This window comes from Dasypus novemcinctus, chromosome 24 (genome assembly GCF_030445035.2).
Source record: "Dasypus novemcinctus isolate mDasNov1 chromosome 24, mDasNov1.1.hap2, whole genome shotgun sequence".
NCBI classification, from domain to species: domain Eukaryota; kingdom Metazoa; phylum Chordata; class Mammalia; order Cingulata; family Dasypodidae; genus Dasypus; species Dasypus novemcinctus.
In genome coordinates this window covers 41,600,267-41,620,857 of record NC_080696.1, presented here as the reverse complement: position 1 = coordinate 41,620,857, position 20,591 = coordinate 41,600,267, and the positions used below count along the sequence as shown (strand labels likewise).

The window sequence follows — 20,591 nt, the reverse complement described above, 5'->3', positions numbered from 1 at the left end:
CACCAATCCTTTCTTCTTCCTCCTCAAATCTGCTGTTATATACCTCCAGTGTATTTTTTTTTTTAAGATTTATTAATTTATTTAATTCCCCTCCCCTCCCCTGGTTGTTCTTGGTGTCTATTTGCTGCGTCTTGTTTCTTTGTCCGCTTCTGTTGTCGTCAGCGGCACGGGAAGTGTGGGCGTCGCCATTCCTGGGCAGGCTGCACTTTCTTTTCACGCTGGGCGGCTCTCCTCACGGGTGCACTCCTTGCACGTGGGGCTCCCTCACGCGGGGGACACCCTTGCGTGGCACGACACTCCTTGCGCGCATCAGCACTGCACATGGCCAGCTCCACACGGGTCAAGGGGGCCCGGGGTTTGAACCGCGGACCTCCCATATGGTAGACGGACGCCCTAACCACTGGGCCAAAGTCCATTTCCCTCCAGTGTATTTTTAATACACTGTGCCTTCCATTCCCATAAGATCTGCTATTTTTCTATGTATGCTTTCAAATTCTTCTTTGTGCTCACTCAGTGTCTTCTTTTTTTTAAGATTTATTATTATTATTAATTTCTCTCCCCTTCCCTGCTCCCCCCCCCCCCCAACTGTCTGCTCTCTGTGTCCATTCTGTGTGTTCTTCTGTGTCTGCTTGTATTCTTGTCAGCAGCACCCGGTATCTGTGTCTCTTTTTGTTGTGTTATCTTGCTGAGTCAGCTCTCCATGTGTATGGTCCCACTCCTGGGTAGGCTGCACTTTTTTCACACTGGGCGGCTCTCCTTACGGGGTGCAGTCCTTGCGTGTGGGGCTCCCCTATGCAGGGGACACCTCTGCATGGCACAGCACTCCTTGTGCACATCAGCACTGCATGTGAGCCAGCTCACCACATAGGTCAGGAGGCCCTGGGTTTGAACCCTGGATCTCCCATGTGATGGGTGAACGCCCTATCCTTTGCGCCAAATCCACTTCCCATTTAGTGTCTTCTTAATATCCTAATCTCTCTAGTTATCTCACTGAATTTATTAAGGAGATTTGTTTGAACATCTATGATTAGTTATCTCACCTTTATGCCATCTGGAGTCTTATCTTCCTGTTTCGTGGTATGGATTGTAATTTTTTGTTGGTGTATTGTCATCTGTATACTAGATGTATTTATTCTGGGTGCAGTTTCTCTTTTTAGTTTAGGACTTTCGTAATCTTTCTCCCATGCTAGTTCGTGGTGGGAGCTGAGGATGTGGTTGGTACCATAAGCTGTGAAGGCTGAAGCTGCCTGCATTACCTCAGGAACTGATAAAACTGCTCCCACCTTTCTCTTCCACCAGGGGTAGGGACAGAGCCACAGCCATGTTTAATAATCCAAGTCATGCAGGCCAAGACCATCTGTAGTTGCCTGGAGAGACTGAAGTTTCACACCACTTCCTCCCACCTGGGGTAGGGATGGTGCTGCAGGTGTGGGCAACAATTTATGCCATGTGGGTCCAAAACGATCACAGTTGCCCTGGTAGACTGACATAGCATTGCACTCCTCTTCCCATGCCAGGGGAGGGGATAAACCCTCTGGACTGCCCAACAATCTAAACCATGTGGGCCAAATATGCCTGCAGTTGCCCTGAGATGCTGAGGAATTACTGTCCCTTCTGTCCTTTAGGGGGTGGGAATGGAACCACAGGCATCCAACAGTTCAGTCAGTGTAGGTCAAAAGTGCCTGCCATTTCCTGGAGAGGCTGAGGAAACACCAGCCCCTTCCTATCCTATTAGGGGTGGGTTAAATCCACCTACATCCACCAGTCCAGTTTATGCAGGCTGAAATTGCCTGCCATTGCCCAGAAAGGCTGAGGAAACACAGCTCCCCTCCTATCCTACTTGAGGGCAGGGATGGAGCTACAGATGTCCCACTATTCAGTCTGTGTGAGCCAAAAACACCTGTAGCACCCAGGGAGGCTGAGGAAGCACCATTCCCCTCTTCTCCTATTGGGAGTGGGGGTGGAACTACAGCTGCACAACAGTCAAGTCCATGCAGGCCAAAAGTGCCTGCAGTTGCCCTGAGAAGCTGAGAAAATACCAGCCCCCTTCTATCCTATGGGGAGGAGGGTAGTGTGGAGATGGTATCAAAAGAGCTCAACAAACCAGTTCATGCAGGACAAAAGCATCTGCAGTTGCCCAGAGAAGCTGATGAAACACAGCTTCCCTCCTAACCTATTGGGGGACAGGGATGAAGCCCAGGTGTCCAACTATTCTGTCTGTGCCAGCTGAAAGCACCTACAGTTACCCATAGAGGCTGGTGCAGGTCCTGCCAGCTTCTTCCCTGCCAAAGGTAGGGCTGGAGATTAGACTAGGGCTGCACTCCAATCTGGGTGGAAATAAGCCAGTCCCTACAGTCACTGTGATTTTCAACCAGTCCTGCTTCCGTTCATGCCAGGGGGGGAGTTAAAATGGTGGCTACCAGCCTTTCTGACTTGGACTGGTTCAAACTTTAGCTGTTCTTAGGATTACACTTTAGCCAGCTAAGTTTACTAATCTGTAGCTGGAATTGGTGTCCAACCGTCTCTTCCATTTTTGGGAAATGGAGCTTCCATCTCCAGCCATGGAATAGCTCCTGAGGCAGCTTGTGCCACCAATGGAGGATGGTCACTGGCCTCCATGGAGTGCTCTACTCATGCAACTTCACCGCAGATGGGCAGTCTCCTTCCATTCTTTCAAGGATATTGTAGGATGCTCTTCTGGTCTCCCAGACATCCCCAACTTGTGCTTTAGATAGCTCCAGGTTATTACTAACTACACTGTAGGACAAGTTGACTCTTGGAGCTCCTTATTCAGCTGCCATCTTGCCTCTCCTTATCTCTTTTTATGGTTGAATAATATCCGGTGTATGGACATACCACATTTTGTTTATCCATTCATCTACTGACAGATACTTGGTTTGCTTCCAACTTTTGTCTGTGATGAACACCTGTGTATGGACATCTGTCCAAGTTTCTGCTTGCAATTCTTTTGAGTATATACCTAGAAGTAGAATTATTGGGCCACGTGGTAATTCCCTGTTTAGCTTCCTGAAGAAGTGCCAAATTGCTTTCCACAATGGCTGCACCATTTTACATTCCCACCAACAACATATGAGTGTCCCTATTTCTCCATATCCTTATCAACACTTATTTTCAGGTTTTTTTTACATTATTTTTCTTTATTTATCACCCCCTACCTCATGGTTCTCTCATCTGTCTGCTCATTTGTTTGCTCACCTTCTCCAGGAGGCACCAGGAACCAAACCCAGGACTTCCCACATGAGAGGCAAGCACCCCACAGCCTAAGCCACATCCACTACCTGCAGGCTGTGGCACCTGCTGGCTTATGGTATCTGTTTGTTGTAGTGGGGGCAGTCTAGTTTGTTGGTGGTGGGTAGCATCTAGCTCATTGCAGTGGGAGGCAGCATCTAGCTCATTGCTGTGGGAGGCAGCATCTGCTCATCTTCTTTTAGGAGGCACTGGGAGGAGGAGGAGGAGGAGGAGGAGGGGGAGGAGGAGGAGAAGGGGAGGGGGAGGGGGAGGGGGAGGGGGAGGGGGAGGAGGAGGCTAGAGCCATCGGTTTGTGACTTTTCCAAAATATTTTTTAATTTATTGAAATATATCATTCATACATAAACATACATAATACGTGTATAATAGTTGTGAACTTACAAAACAAATATATATAACATCAAATAAACATTTATAAAATCTCATCCTACCACCAATAACTTGCACTGTTTTTAAATTTTTTAGCTAATGATTAAGGAGCATTGTAAAAATATTACTACTAACCAAAGTAGTTTTACCCTAACCAATCCAATTCTTATTATCTTTATATCATTTATATATGAACATACTTAAACAATTAAGTGTATAGTAAAAGTTGTGAATGTACAGAGCAAACATGCATAACATCATACAGGGGTCCCATACATCAACCCTCCACCAACACCTTGCATTGTCATGAGACGTTTGTTACAAACTATGAAAGAACACTGTCAAAATCTTACTACTAATCATAGTCCTTATTTTACATTTGGTGTGTTTTTCCCCCAACCCACCCTATTTTTTTTTAATATAATTTTTTATGACAGAAGTTGTAAACTTATAAAACAATCATGCACATGTGCAGAATTCCCAAACACCCCTCCATCAACACCACAATGTGGTGTGTCATTTGCTACAGATAAAATAATATCATCTAATTGTTACCATGTCCATAGTGTACATTTGGCTCACATTTTTCACACTGCCTCAGTATCAACACAGTACATCTTTTGCATAGATGCAAGAATATTGTATTATTACTACTAACCACAGTCCATAGGTCACTCCAACTGTATTTTTCCCATGCTTCTCCACATTCCCATCACCCTGCAGTAGTGATATACATTAGTTCTAGCTTACAAAGGACACTCTTGCATCTGTACCATTAACCACAATTCTCACCCACCTCTTGGTTTACTGTGCTATCCAGTTCCTAGATTATTCTAAAGCATTCTGTCAATTGGTATTTACACAACTAGGCTACCATTTTCAGTCACATCCCCATTTATAAACTAGCTGTTACTCACTGTGTGTTACCATCCACTCTATACATTTCCACACTTTTACAGTAAAGCTAATTAAAACTTCTGCATACACTAAACATCCGTAGTCCACTTAGTCCTTCTCTTATCTCCTTGAAGAATCCACCACCTACCACCAGGTCTTGAAGATATTTTCCAGTAATTTCTTCTAGAAGTTTTATGGTTCTTGCTTTTATTTTTAGTTTTATTATCCATTGTGAGTTAATTTTTGGAAAAAGTGTGAGATAGGGGTCCTCTTTTCTTCTTTCAGCTGTGGATGTCCAATTTTTTCAGCACCATTTGTTGAATGGAATTGTTCTGCCTGAGCTGTGTGACAGGCTAGTCAAAAATCGCTTGACCATACATGTGAGGGTCTATTTCTGAAGTATAAATTTGGTTCCATTGGTCTATTGTGTCTTTCTTTAGACCAGTACCATGTTGTTTTTACTACTATAGGTAGGTATTATCATTTAAAGTCTGGAGATGAGGGTTCACTATTCCTTTTTGTGATGTTTCTGACTATTCAGGACTCCTTCCCCTTCCAAATAAATTTAATGATCATGTTTTCAATATTTTCTTTAATGCTGGTGTTATTTTTATCAGGATTGCATTAAATCTGTATATCAATTTGAGTAGAATTGACATCTTAATGATATTTAGTCTTCCAATCCATGAGCATGGAATGTTCTTCCAGTTATTTAGGGGGTTAGGGTTTTTTGATTTAACATTGAGTTGCAGTTTTCTAAATATAAGTGCTTCACATCATTGGTTAAGTTTATTCCTGACTATTTGAGTTTTATCTGTTATATTTTATTTTCACCACTCTGTTGACACTTTTAGTTACTTTTATTGATATAATCTTCATTTCTAGACTCTCTTCCAGGCCTCTCTCTCCTTTTTTTTTCAGGCTCTAGCACACCCTATAGTATTTCCTGAATTTCTGGTCTCTTGCTTAGAAATTCTCTCAGTTTCTGTTTATCTGTGAATATTCTAATTTCACCCTCGTTTTTGAAAGACAGTCTTGCTGGATATAAGATTACTGGCTGGAAGTTTTTCTCTCGTAGTATCTTAAATATATCAGACCACTGTTTTCTTGCTCCATGGTTTCTGGTGAGAAATCAGCACTTAATTTTATTGGGTATCCCTTATATGTTATGCATTGCTTTTCTCTTGCTGTTCCCAGAATTCTCTGTCTTTGGCTTTTGACATTCTGATGAGTATGTGTCTTGGAGTTGGTCTATTTGGATTTTTTCAGATGGGAGTATAATGTGCTTCTTGGACATGGATATCAATGTCCTTCAATAGGATTGGGAAATTTTCTACCATGATTTCTTCAAATATTCCTTCTGCCCCTTTTCCCTTCTCTTCTCCTTCTGGGACACCCATGACACGTATGTTTGCACTTCTTTTGTTGTCATTTAGTTCCCTGAGACCTTAAGTTTTTTCCATTCTTTTCATCTGTTCTTTTTATGTTCACTTTCAGAGGCCATTTCTTCAAGCTCACCAATCCTTTCTTCTGCCTCCTCAAATCTACCAATATGACTCCAAGGCTTTTTAAATTTCATTTATTGCACCTTTCATTCCCATAAGATCTATTTTCTATGTATGCTTTTAAATTCTTCTTTGTGCTTATCCAATGTCTTCTTAATATCCTTACTCTCTTTAGCCATGTCATTGACTTTATTAAGGAGATTTGTTTGAACATCTATGATTAGTTGTCTCAACTCCTTTATGTCATCTGGAGGCTTATCTTGCTCCTTTAACTGGGCCATAGCTTCCTGTTTCTTGGTGTGGATTGTAATTTTTTGTTGGTGTCTTGGCATCTGGATTACTGGAGTATTTATTCTGGGTGTGGTTTTTCTCTTTAGTTTAGGGCTTCCTGCCCTTTCTCCCTTGCTGGTTGTGCAGTAGGAGCTGAAGTTGTAATTGGTGCTACAAGCTGTGGAGGCTCAAGCTGCCCTCATTTCACCAGGGGCCAATGAAGCTTCTCCCAAATTTCTCCTTTGCCAGGGAACAGAGTCACAACTGTGTGGAATAATTCATGTCATGCAGGCCTAGACTGTACTTGCCCAGAGAGACTGATGAAGATTCACACCCCTTTCTCCCCTGCCTGGGGCAGAGATGGAGCTTCAGTTGGGGGCAGCTATCTATGCAGTGTGGGTCCAAGATGACCACAGTAGACTTCTGATTTTCAGTCTGTGCCAGCCAATGTTACCTGCAGTTACCTGGATAGACTGGTGAATGGTCCACTAGCCTCTTCCCTGCCAGAGGCAGGGCTAAAGCCTAGTCTAGGGCTGCAGGCCAATCTGGGTGAAAGAAATCGGTTCCTACCATCACTGTGATTTTTGGTCAGCCGGGCTTCTCCTCAGGCCAGAGGTGGAGTCAAAATGGGGACAACCAGCCTCTTTCTGATTTGGGCAGATTCACACCCCAGCTGTTCCCAGGGTTATACTTTAGCCAGCTGAGTCTACCAATCAGTAGCCGAAATTGGCAGCCAACCATCTCCTTCTCCCATTTTTGGGAAATGGAGCTTCCAATTCCAGTCACAGAACAGTTCCTGGAGTGGCTCATGCCACCAGAGTAGGATGATCACCGGCCTCCACAGCTTGGCTGATAATTTCCCAGAGAGGCTGGCGCAGGTCCCCGCAGCTTCCTCCCTGCTGGAGGTGGCACTGGGGCCTAGGCTAGAGCTGCAATATGATCTGGGTGGAAAGAAGCTGGTCCCCACCAGCACTGTGGTTTTCAGTCCATCCCTGTTCCCCCACGCCAGGAGCAGCATTAAGATGGCAGCTCCTGGCCTCTTTCTGACTTAGACAGGCTCAAAGTTTAGCTGTTCTCATGATTACTCTTTAGCCCACTGAATTCACTCACCGAAGCTGAAGTTAGTGCCTAACCGTCTCCTCCTTCCCCATTTTTGGGAAGTGGAGCTTTCAATTCCAGCCGCAGAACAGCTTCCAAGGTGGCTTGTTCCTCCAATGGAGGGTGGATACTGGCCTCTGTGGCATGGAGCTCTCTACTTATGAGTCTTCTCTGCAGATGGGCAGTCTCCTCCTTCCATTTCTTCAAGGATGTGGCAGGATGCTCTTCTGGCCTCCTGGAGCCCCCAAACAGGTGCTTAAGCTAGTTCCAGATAGCTCTGGAGGTTTACTTACTGCCCAGGAGCAGGAGTTGACTCTAGGAGTGCCTTACTCTGCCACCACGTTGCTGGTTGTCCGTGTTTTATTTTGTCTGCTTTTCCAGTTGTTTATGGTGGAAGTGCAATTCCATAGCAGTTAATCCTTCATAGATGGAAGTGAAAATTTCTACACTAGTTGTTTTCTTTATTGGTTTATATTTCAAAATACCATTTGACTGAGGAGTGGGTGTAGTTCAGGGGTTTGAGCACCTGTTTCCGATGTATAAAGTCCTGGGTTCAATCCCTGGTACCTCCTTAAAAATATGCGTGTGTGCGCGTGTGTGTGTCATCTGACTAGTAGGTGGTGTCATAATTAAAAGTTAGTAGAGGGAAGCAGACTTGGCCCAATGGATAGGGCGTCCATCTACCACATGGGAGGTCAGTGGTTCAAACCCCGGGCCTCCTTAACCCATGTGGAGCTGGCCCATGCGCAGTGCTGATGTGCACAGGAGTGCCATGCCATGCAGGGGTGCCCCCCGCGTAGGGGAGCCCCCCATGCAAGGAGTGCACCCAGTAAGAAGAGCCGCCCAGTGCAAAAGAAAGTTCAGTCTGCCCAGGAATGGCACCGCACACACGGAGAGCTGACACAGCAAGATGACGCAACAAAAAAAGAAACACAGATTCCCATACTGCTGACAACAACAGAAGTGGACAAAGAACACGCAGCAAATGGACAGATAACTGGGGGGAGGGAAGGGGACAGAAATACATTTTTTTAAAGAAGTTAGTAGAGAGAAACAGATGTGGCTCAAGTGATTGGGCTTCCATCTACCATATGGGAGGACCCAGGTTCGATACCTGGGGCCTCCTGGTAAAGGCGTGCCTGTGCAGTGAGCCAGTGCCCATGTGGCAAGCCATGCAGCAAGATGATGATACAATGAAAGAGATGAAGGGGAGAGTCAAGGCGAGATACAACAGAAACCAGGAACTGAGGTAGCATAAGTGACACAGAGACTCTCCACATCGGAGATCCCCAGGATTGAATTCCGGGGAATCCTAGAGGAGAAAAGAAGAAGACAAGAAAAAGAGAAAATAGATACAGAAGATCACACAGCAAATGGACACAGACAGCAAAAACAAAAGGGCAGGGGGGAGGGGGAGGAAAAAAAGTTAGTAGAGACCTTTAAGAGAGAAAAGTGTGTTTGGAGTTAGTTCATGATTATGCTCAAGTTTTATAGTTCTACCAGGCTCTGTTAACATTTTTATAAAATTTTGACCTGGGAAAAGATCTTGATGAAGGAGTAAGTCATTAATTAAATTAACATTTAAAGTTGCTTTTTAAAAGTGTTTAAGTAAAGGATAATTCATGGACCCACTAAGTAGCAAACAAACTGAGATTGTGGAAATGAACTTTCTTTTTAATTAACAAAACTAGAACAGTGAACCAAGAATTAAAGATCCTATAATAAATCATGTGGGATTGCAATCACAAAGCAACTTTATTTTTGCCTCCTACTGCCCTTTAAATCCATCCCATGGGGCTAGGCTTCCCCTAGCTCTAGATGGAACCTCAAGTAAGCCCCCACAACTTTTCTAGTCAATCTTAGTTAATAATGATTTTTTAAAATTCCATAGTAACACAAAGTGCAAAAGTCTAAATTCAAAAATTTACATGTACAATCCCATGTTATAATCAAAATGGTTTATCAAGTTGAGACTTCTCTGGCAAAAGAGAGGCTTTTCTTGTTTACTAATGTTTCTGACCCCTCCAGGGAGGAAGAGCAGTAATGAGAGCTAGGTGAAGCAAGAGAAAACCGACATGCAGTTATGATAGGCACCAGCTTGTCACGTGCACTCCTCAGACACTTTTTAGAGTGGTTCACCTCTTCCCTTCTCTCAAGTATTCCTCGTCCACCATAACTAGAGATGCCTCATCCTTGAGGTAGGTGATGCCCCCTCCCCTGGCTCTTTGCTTCTGTTCCTTCCTCAGCTCTGAGTCTTAAGTTCACTTTCTTAAGGAGACCCCTTGTCCACTTTATCAGGCTCTAAGATAACCCCACGCCAGTTCTCTTACATACAGCCTACACTTCATCTTCAAAGACATGCATGCTTCCCTTTTCCCCAACTCCAGTAGAATCTGTACTCATCTCAGCCACTGCTGCATCATCAAAGCACCTAGCCAGCCACTGGCATCTTTTTTTTTTTTTTCTCCCAAATTCTACTCAATTTATTCATTTTTTAAAAAGATATTACATTAAAAAAATATGAGGTCCCCATTTGCTCCCACCGCCCCCACCCCACCACTCCCCCCACAATAACACTCTCCCCCATCATCATGTCACATCCATTGCGTCTGGTGAGTACATCTCCGGGCATCGCTGCACCCCATGTCCCGTGTTCCACACCATAGCCCACACTTTCCCATGTTCCATCCAGTGGGCCATGGGAGGACATACAACATCCGGCAATTGTCCCTGGGGCACCACCCAGGACAACTCCAAGTCCCGAGAATGCCTCCACATCTCTTCTCTTCCTCCCCTTCCCCACACCCAGCAGCCACCATGGCCACTTTTTCCACATCAATGCCACATTTTCGCGATTATTAACCACAATAGTTCATGAATAGAATATCATTAACTCCACTCTGATCCTTACTGTATTCCTCCTTCCTGTGGACCTTGGCTTGGTGTGTCCATTCCACATCTATGTCAAGAGGAGGCTTAGATTCCACATGGATATTGGATGCAATCCTCCTGCTTTCAGTTGTAGGCACTCTAGGCTCCATGGTGTGGTGGTTGACATTCTTCAACTCCATGTTAGCTGAGTGGAGTATGTCCAATAAATTAAGAGTGTAGGAGCTGAAGTCTGTTGAGGTCAGGGCCTGGCTATCATATTGTCAGTCCAGAGATTCAAATCCCCTAGATATATCTTAAGCCCCAGCACCAACTACGATTCCAGTAAAGTAGCATGAAAGGCTTGTGAAGAGAGATCCCATCTTAGTCCAGCTCCATCACACAGAAACACCAGCTCCAAAGAAGGGCTAACTGGCATGGCAGTGAACCCCACCTGCCATGACCATAGAACCTGAGCCACTGGCATCTTATCCTTTAGATTTTTCCAGGCAGGAGTCAGTCTAGCCCACCAGATCACCAACCTACAGGGGGTACATACAGTAGGTAATCCACTGAGGCCTTTTTCCCAAGCCTTGAGGTAAGGGGCAAGTGGCATGCTCTACTTCCCCTTGGGGGCCTCAAATCACCCCGTGATGGTTAGGCTAATATGTCACCTCAGCCAGTTATTGGTGCCCAGTTGTTTGGTCAAACAAGCACTGGGCTAAATGTAATAAAAGGGAATTCATGGACTTTAATCAGTGAGTTGATTGCATAGATGGCTGATTACATCTACAATCAACTAATATGAAGGCCTTAAAAGGGGAAGTGATTTCAGCATTTAGAAAAAGAATTCCCAGTTCTATATCAGACAGCCAGCGTCTCCTCGGAACTCATTAAGAACCTGCAGAGACCCTGGTTTGCAGCCTACCCTGAGGAATTTGGACTTGTGCATCCCCACAGTCACGTGAGAGAATTTTATAAAACTTTATATACTATTTACAGCTATCTCCTGTCAGTTCTGTTTCCCTTGAAAACTCTAACAAATATACACACCAATGGCTTTCTTCAAAGATATAAAATCTACTTTCTTCAATTCTAACTCCTGACTCTTTTATACCCTCAAAGTGGATGGGAGGATTTAAGAGTGTTAAGTTTTTGACCACTTCCTTTATAAATCCTATACATGGTACAGGTATGTGGTATCTATTGATACCTGCTAAAATATCTATTTTAACCTCTTGTTACATGTGCAATTGAATATCTACATTTATTATTTAATATAACAACTACCATTGAGATATTCTGCCCCAGACATGGCACTAGAGCCTCTTTACATACATCACATTTCACAATATTAATAGTTAATATTTGTTAACTTTGATTTAGCACTCCATTACTAAGAATTCATAGATAACTGACATTAAAAAATCTGAAGTTTAGTAAACAAAAATATATAAATATATTGGACTTCATCAAAATTAAAAACTTTTGTACATCAAAGGACATTATCAAGAAAGTGAAAAACCTACAGAATAGAAAAAAATACATTTGGAAACCATTTATCTAATAAGGGTTTACTATGCAGAATATATAAAGAACTCCTGCAGCTCAACAATGAAAAGACAAACAATCCAATTTAAAAATGGGCCAAGGATTTGAATAGACATTTCTCCAAAGAAGAAATCAAATGGCCTATAATAAGCACATGAAAAGATGCTCAACAGCATGAGCCATTAGAAAAACCAAAAACACAGTATCTACTCACACCCATTAGAATGACTATTATTTAAAAATCTGAAAATCACAAATATTGGCAGGGATGTGGAAAATTAGAAACCCTCTTGCATTTTGGTAAGGATGTGGAATGATGTAGCTGCTGTAAAGGTTCCCCAGAAAGTTAAGTATAGAATTACCATATGACCCAGCAATCCCATTTCCTGGTATATACCTAAAAGAACTGAAAGCAGGGAGTTGAACAGATATTTGCACACTGATGTTCATAGTGGCATTTACTCACAATAGCCAAAAGGTGGAAACAACCCAAATGTCCACCAACAGACGAATGGATAAAAAAAAAAAAAAAGTGGTATATACATACAGTGAAATAAAATTCAGCTATAAAAAGGAATGAAGTTCTGATACATGTGACAACACGAACCTTGAGACATGTTGAGTAAAATAAACCAGACACAAAAGAATATTGTGACCTCACAGACATGAAATAAAGTATGCAAATGCATAGAACAAGAAATTAAAATACAGATTACCAGGGTCACTGGGAAGGAATGAGTTAATTTTTAACTGGAACAGAATTTTTGTGTGGGGTGATGGAAAAGTTTTGGTAATGGATGGCATTGTGAATGTCATTAATACCACTAAATTGTATACTTGAAAGTATCGTTTCAAGGAATTATGATGAAAATGGAAATGCTTATAGTATCACAATAGCAAACTTTTGAAAATCTGTAGAACTAAGTCCATATAAACTATGGACTTTAATTATAATATTGGTTTATCAATTGTAACATACCACATTAATACAAAATGTTAATAGGTAAAATTGTGTGTGAGGGAGAATTATATGGGAATTCTGTACTTTTTCTGTATGAATTTTCTGTAAACCTACAACTGCTCCTAAAAATTATTTTTAAAAAGACTCTAGGTATACTTATCTTTTAAAACAAAAATATACTGAGTGCAGGTCCTGAGAGATTCTTAGTAAGAAAAATTATTCTGTAAGCCAAATCATGAAACTTCAGATCTGGAAAGGATGTTAGAGGTAGCTTAGTCCACCCCATTCAGTTCCTTTAAGCAGCAGCGAAGGTCCTGAAAGGCTGTGACTTGCCCAGTTATCACAGTAAGAGGAAATCAGAAGGTGTAGGTTACTGCTAGGTATGGCTGCCTCTTATTTGTTATTAAAAAAAAAAAAAAGGATAAATTAATATTGCTAAATGAATTATAAAAAGACAAGTGTCCAGGGTTTTAAATACACTTTGAAAATAAGTGTATATAATAACACAGTGATGTTATTTATCTACCTATCAAGTAATAATGGGAATCTAGTATACACAAAGCATTCCTTTCAAGAAATACAACCACCACAAGCTTTTAGGGCTAGCAGGAAGCCTAGAAATAATTTAATCTAATAATACATTTTGTAGAAAATAAAACTGAGGCACTAAGAAGGCCACACAGAAAATTAAGGGCTCTAATCATAAAAGTTAGGCATTTTGACAGACTCATAAACTATTGGTTAGCTCTACCTTCAACTCTGAGACCTCAAAATCACATTTTATAGCCTGAAGTGCTAATTAAATCAGAGGAATTATGGACATACTATTTAGAGGTAGGAGTAAATAAATTAACCAGGCCATGAGACCAGGGACCCAGAGATCTTGTCTTCCAAGATCCACATACTACATTTGCTCTTTGTATTTCAGACAGCACTTGGGTAATGCATAATCTCAACTTTCCTAATTCTGGCCTTTGAGTTAAATTTACTCTTTTTTTTTAGGATTTTATTTTTATTTCTCTCCCCGTCCCCCCATTGTCTGCTCTCTCATGTCCAATCGCTGTGTGTTCTTCTGTGTCCACTTGCATTCTTGGCGGCACTGGAAATCTGCATCTTTGTTGTGTTATCCTGCTACATCATCCCTCCGTGTGTGCAGCATCACTCCTGGGCAGGCTGCAACGTTTTTCACGCGGGGCGGCTCTCCTTGCACATGGGGCTTCCCTACATGAGGAATACCCCTGCGTGGCATGGCACTCCTAGCGTGCTGCAGCACTGCACGTGGGCCAGCTCACCACACAGGTCAGGAGACCCTGAGTTCAAACCCTGGACCTCTTACATGGTAGGCAGATGCTCTATCAGTTGAGCCACATCCACTTCCCTACATTTAGTCTTGATGACCACACAGCTACTGCAGTATTTGCATCATGAGATAAATCGGTAACCCTACCTCTTATAGCAAATGCTGCCCTCACCCAGTGGAAAAGTTAAAATGATCCTTCCAAAATATTATCAACCATGTCCAAAAGATCTATTTCAAATCTATGTTTTTCTATTATTTTGAGACATAACTGATAATACCCAGTCAATATGCTTTTTATTGGATTTAAAAGTAAAAGAATGAAAAAAAGACACATTAAAATGCTTTTAAAAGACATTCCACTTGGGTTTGAAGTTATCTTGCGGGTTTTTTTTGTTGTTTTTTTTTACTGTTCATAATGGCTTTTACTTGCTTTGCCAAAATCAAAAGCTCTCAGGAGGCCCAGTGGTATGAACAAAAGCACTGAAATCAAAGAATTTCCAAGTTTTAATCTGTCAGAGACTGGCTATGTGGTACTTGGGAAAAAGTCATTTAACCTTCTCTGTCAGTTCCCACTTCCCTACAATGACGATAAAACTACAGCAATATCTCTCCTGGTACTGTGTGAATCAGCTAATTAAAGCTAATTAAGCCCCTGGAAATAATCAGAAAATATTGAGAAAGTGCTGAGTTATAATTTATAGGCCAGTGACAGTCACAACATTCTTAAGGGATAAGATTCTATAGAGAAAGCACAATTTCTATTGGTTATTACTAATCACCCACAGCTTAAAAATAAATTCTTGAGCTTTCCATATGGGGTAGGGAAGAGAAAAATCTCACAATGTTGTTCAACAACACCGTCTTTATTCAAAAATATATATCTATGAGACATTTCAGAATATACTGCTGTCTCCAATGACAGCCTATACTTCTAAATAAAGTCCTAAATTAATATACAAATTTAAGCTTTAAAAATATTCTTTGAAGGAAAAAAAAAAAACACAACAAAGGAAGATTAAAGACTTTCTGAAGATGACCTAAAGGAAAGGTCCTTTGAGGCCTAAGGAGAAAAAACACAAAAACAAAAACCACCCTCCCTCCCCCTTCCCCAAATCACCTTATACATACAAGGGAAAAAGATCATTTAAATTAAACAAATGAAGTAAAGCACACTTTGGGAGGATAGGGGAGAACTAAGATTTTAAAAACAAAGTCATTTCATTAAAGAAACAAAAAACAAAAAAAAAACCCTAACTTCCTCACAGGAAGTCCACTAGTAACAGGTATTAAGAGGCCAACACATTCACTTACATAATTGCTACAGTTTCATTTCTTTTTCTGCTGTAATAATTATGCACCAATTGCTGGTCAAAGACTCAGATGAAACACAGCAGGAGGCTATGTCCATTATGTTATAACATGTTCATCTAGCTGATCAGAGCAAATTATCTACTATATCCTTTTGCTTAGTTTGAGGCTGGTAAAATTTTGCTTCCCTGGCGAAAGCACAGAGAATGTCCAAGATGGATCTGTTCAGAAAGCTCATATGTAGGGCTAAATCAGCACACCATATGGGTATGGGGGAAGATATGCAGACCAGCAAAGACTAGAATTTACCTTGCAATTTTAGTAAAACACCTACTGCCCTATGGCCTCTGGGAGAAAACGTTTAGACTCATCAATTTACAGTGACAGAACAGGCAGTGTAAATAATCATACAACACACAGTATTCAAATCTGAAAAACAGCTTAAACGCTACCAGGTTCTACACAGAATTGAACTGAATACCTGTTATGACTTTCCACTGTTCTCACTTCATGGCAGGCAGGAGAGCTTCTTGAAGGGAAACTTGTACTTTTTAAAAACATAGGCTATATTTAACATATTTAACATGTAAAATTATATATAAATGGCTTTTTGGTAATCCTGAAAATAGCAATCAAAACTATGGAGATTCTGGAGCCCCCCCTCCATTGAATTCCTTTTAATAGCTTTTGGATTTCAGCCTCTGGGATATAATTCCTATTACGCTATTAGGGCAAATTGTTTTCTGCCCTTTCCAATGTCAAAATTAAGTCTGCCAAATCAGAATGATTTACAGTTAGCAGGCCCATCCTTTACTAAAAGCAAGATTTAAAAAATCCTCTAACTACATTATAGTCATAATGTCAGCTGGCATGATAATATGATTAAAACCCAAAATTAAAATCCCCAATCCCCTTCCCTTGCCCTATATGAGCTATTCAGTAAGGTCTGATGCAAAGTACTCATCCTCATATAGGCACAAGGACACATGCAGTGGCATGGACTGACAGATGAACATGCACAGAGTGTCATACCTGCAAGGGAGATGTTTCAAGTTTAGTCACCATACTGTGGACATATGCCCACCCAATGGATTCAATGTTAGTGTGTGTCCTCCCACCCCCCCAAACAAAAGGGTCAAAGCAACACTCATGCAGAACCCAGACCCCTGGCAAGCCTGTGTGTGAAGCCTTTACCTTTTGGGGATCACCAGTTCAGTTTCCAACAACTGCCTTCTTAATCAATAGGGACGGAAGGACCATGTATTTGGGAATGTGCTCTATGACACAGTGGATGGGACATTTAGTAAGTGCAGCCTGGGAAGGTTGTATGTAGGAGCTTGAAGCAAATAATTTAGTTTTTAACTCATGTTTGAGATCCCTGTTATTATCTCTGAACTGTGACTTCATGTCTTCAGATCCACTTTGGATCTTATTGCTAAATTCTCTAGTCTGCTTACAAAGTAAATGTTCCTAAACTTTGTGCATCACTAGTAGAAGTACTGGCAAGAAAGGATCAAAGATTTGGCAAACTTTTTATGGCAAAGCTGCTCAACAGTTGTGCCTCCAACCTTTAGAGGCTGGTGGTACCTAGGAAATCCAAAGTCTCCAGAGGTGAGTCCCTCAGTGGAAGGCTGTACCTGACTGAACAAGGCCAGCTCAGAAAGAAAGTTGCTTTCATGAGTAAACGCTGCCATGAGGGACAAATGTTCTTTTGAAAGCTTCTAAGTGCACATGATTTTTGCAACTTCTTAGGTGTAAAGAGAGCATTTAAGAATGGAAAACCATCAGGGCATGAAAACATGAAGTGGGAGAGTCTATTCTTTCCAATTATGAATCTAAACCGGATTCCACTCCTCACTGTTCTGAATTGTGCTCAGCATGAAAGGCTGGAGAGAAGAGTTAAGAGTCTGTGTTCTTTCTTGAAGGCAAGGGCCAGGTGGAGGAGGGATAGAAGCAGGAGCTTGAAGGTCATTTCCAACCATGACTTGAACCCTCTTCTTCCTGCTGGTATGGATGGGAATCTGGGGCCACACACCATCTGTTCTAGTCAGTTGAAAACAGGTCACCAGCAGAGGGCAGGGGGGCCAAGCCCCCTGTGACATTAGGCAGCAATGAGAGGTCTGGTAAGCTCTGAATATGGGATTTTAGTTCCTTGCGGACTTGGGTTACCCGAGCAAGTTTCTGTTTATATTCCTAAGGAGACAAAGAGAAGACAAAGCATTTAAATAACATCTGTGTGTGCTAGATGGATATGTTTAAGAAGTCAATGCTGTTTACCCTTTTGCTTTCTCCTTCTCCCCATCCCTTCCCTGTTGAGCTATACTACAATGCTAGTTTTCAAACTCTCAAAAGGCAAAACTTATCGAACAGGAAAGCAGAGTATAATACTAACAATGGCACATTAAATGGTATTCAACTTAGCATTACAGATGTGGAAGTAAAAATCAGTGGCATTCAGTACTCACATTCTCTATGCATTGGTTCAAGATTCGTTAAAAAACAAAATACTGACACTAAAGCTTTACACTCATTTTGGAGACCCATCTAGAAAGGGTAAAAAAAATCACTATAAAGTTATACTTTCTGTGTTAAAGCTTAGAGGTTAATTCAGATTTACTTTTTTCAGAGATTTGTATTTGTAGCAGAACCCATTATTTAAAAAAAGCAAAGAAGCACTACAGAAGCTCAAAATACCCCACTGCCACTATCTGTGTCTAGGACCCCCTCACTGAACAAATCTAAATAGTCTCCATTCCCATAATTTTTCCCAAACATGTCACCAGACTTATATCTTCCAAAAGCACAGTTTTCATTAAGTTACTCCTTTAAGAAACTGAAGAATGGCATGGCACTCTCTCCATGACTGTTCAGAGCTCAAGGTCTTCTAAAATCAGACCCTGCCCAAATGTGTTTCTCACAACTCCCCGACCCCCTTGGCACAAGCCATTCCCTACATGGGCAGTTGTTCAGGATTCTACTGAAGTCCGGAGGGACCTCTTTGCTCTTCAGGTCCCTGCAAACCCCTGACTCCAGTCCTATGCATACCTGCTGAACTCTGTCCAGGAAAATCTTTCCTCCTCAACTAGGAGACGGGTTTTCCATCTCTCCCTGCCCCTCCTCACCCCTTCCCCCCGCCCGTTGTCTGCGCTCTTGTGTCCATTCGCTGTGTGTTCTTCTGTGTCCACTTGCATTCTTGGTGGAATCTGCGTCTTTCTGTTGTGTCATCTTGCTGCATTGGTTCTCTGTGTGTGCGGGCCACTCCTGGGCAGGCTGTGCTTTCTTCACATGGGGCAGCTCTCCTTGTGGGGCACAATCCTTGCACGTGGGGCTCCCTTTCACGGGGGACACCCCTGCAAGGCATGGCACTACTTATGTGCGGCAGCACTGAGCATGGGCCAGCTCACCACATGGGCCAGGAGGCAATGGGTTCAAACCCTGAACCTCCTATATGGTAGGCAGATGCTCTATCAGTTGAGCCACATCTGCTTCCCAAGGGGCTGCTTTTTATCCTCTCTCTGTATACACAACAGTCTTCTATGTTCCTATACAGCATGAACCCCCTGATGACAAGAAGTGAGTGCATTCTTTTCTTTCCTCAGCTCCCAGAAAAAGGTAGACTCTTGGTAAATTTGTAAAAGCATCTGCATTATGGCCCCCTACGGTCCTTTTTTTCTCTAGCTGCCTTAAACCCTGTAGGTGTTTCTGCCAAGAACGACCTTGAGAATGGGACCTTGCTAATTAAAACCTCTTCTGCAGGACTGTAACAGAAATCATCGAGCTGAGAATCAAAGACCTGAGTTTAGTTCTAGCTCTGCCTCTAACTTGATGTGTAAGTGTGGAAACTGGACCACATCACTAAGTTCTAGATTCCTTGATGCTAGATACCTTATGTACACTTGGGGAGGCAAAGGGTTTGAGAATAAAAAGATAAGCACTCTGGGAAGAGTGATGACCAGAAAACAGGCCAAATGAAGAATAGTTAGTTCAGGTTGTAAAGACAAAAATCCAAGTAAGGATACAAGGAGGGACTAGATTCCCTAGACTAGCCCCTGAGGCTCTACCCCTCCCCCACATTACTGCAGGCAATCAGCCAGCCACCTGAAGAGCAGCCCAAGAGACCATCAAATGAACCCTTGTCCAGGAGCTAGGGGCAGAAAGCAAGCTTTCCTAGCACCCCACTTTTTTCCTTTGTAAGCTCATTATAACTAAAATTAAACAATGATTTACATCAATTGTTAATAATTTCCCCATTGACTAGTAAGCTCCAGGAGGCGGGACCAGGTCATCTGCTTCACCCCAGTATCTACCAATAGTGCTCAATAAATAGTGACTTTCAACACAACTGCCCAATAAATTAACATATAAAACCTGACATTATGTATAAGTAAATCATATTAAATAATCTTCCTAAAACCCAGACTCTGGTCAACTGTCACCTTTTACTCTATTGGTTTTCAAATATAAGGATCTGAAATACCAAGTTTCCCTGTCCCTTCCCCCTAAAAAGTTTTTTTCTTTGCTTGCACATATTTTGAGGGAAATAAATACATAGCATGAAAATCAGTATTCTATTACTGGACATGAATTCATTTAATAAACTCCTCAATGCAAGGTATAAAAAAAATAAACTAGTTACTCCATATGACCCCCTGCCTCTCATCCAAATCCTCTGACCAGAGCTGACAAAATGAAAGCTACTTCAACTTGGAGCCATCTACTCTTGACAGCTACAGAGCTCTCCAGTGAGCTGAACTGAGATCAGAATCCAAGGCTCATGTGGAGGAATGGGAACACTCATCCACTGCTGGTGGGAATGCAGAAGGATCCAGCCATTCTGGAGAACAGTTTGGCAGTTTCTCAAAAAACTAGCTACAGATTTGCTATATGACCCAGCAATTCCACTGCTGGGTATATACCCAGAAGATCTGAAAACAAGGACACAAACTGATATATGCACACCAATGTTCATAGCAGCACTATTCACTATTGCCAAAAGTTGGAATCAACACAAATGCCCATCAACAGATGAATGGATAAATAAAATGTGGTATATACCTACAATGGAATACTACTCAGCTATAAGAACAAATATACTACAAACACATGGGATAACATGGATGAATCTTGAGAACCTTATATTGAGTGAAGCAACCCAGGCATTGAAAGACAAATACTATATGACTTCTCTGATATG

General features: G+C 41.9%; 1 protein-coding gene across 2 annotated transcripts in view; it reads right to left on the bottom strand.

Annotated features, from left to right (window-relative positions):
- Window positions 1-14,933: 14,933 nt before the first annotated feature.
- Window positions 14,934-20,591, bottom strand: part of RPRD1B (regulation of nuclear pre-mRNA domain containing 1B) — a 53,989-nt gene continuing 48,331 nt past the window's right edge. For both annotated transcript variants that reach the window (XM_004463649.4, XM_004463650.5), the window contains one exon: window positions 14,934-17,590. In XM_004463649.4, coding sequence (XP_004463706.1) covers window positions 17,441-17,590 — 150 coding nt within the window. In that variant the 3' untranslated portion in view covers window positions 14,934-17,440. The remainder of the gene's footprint in view (window positions 17,591-20,591) is intronic.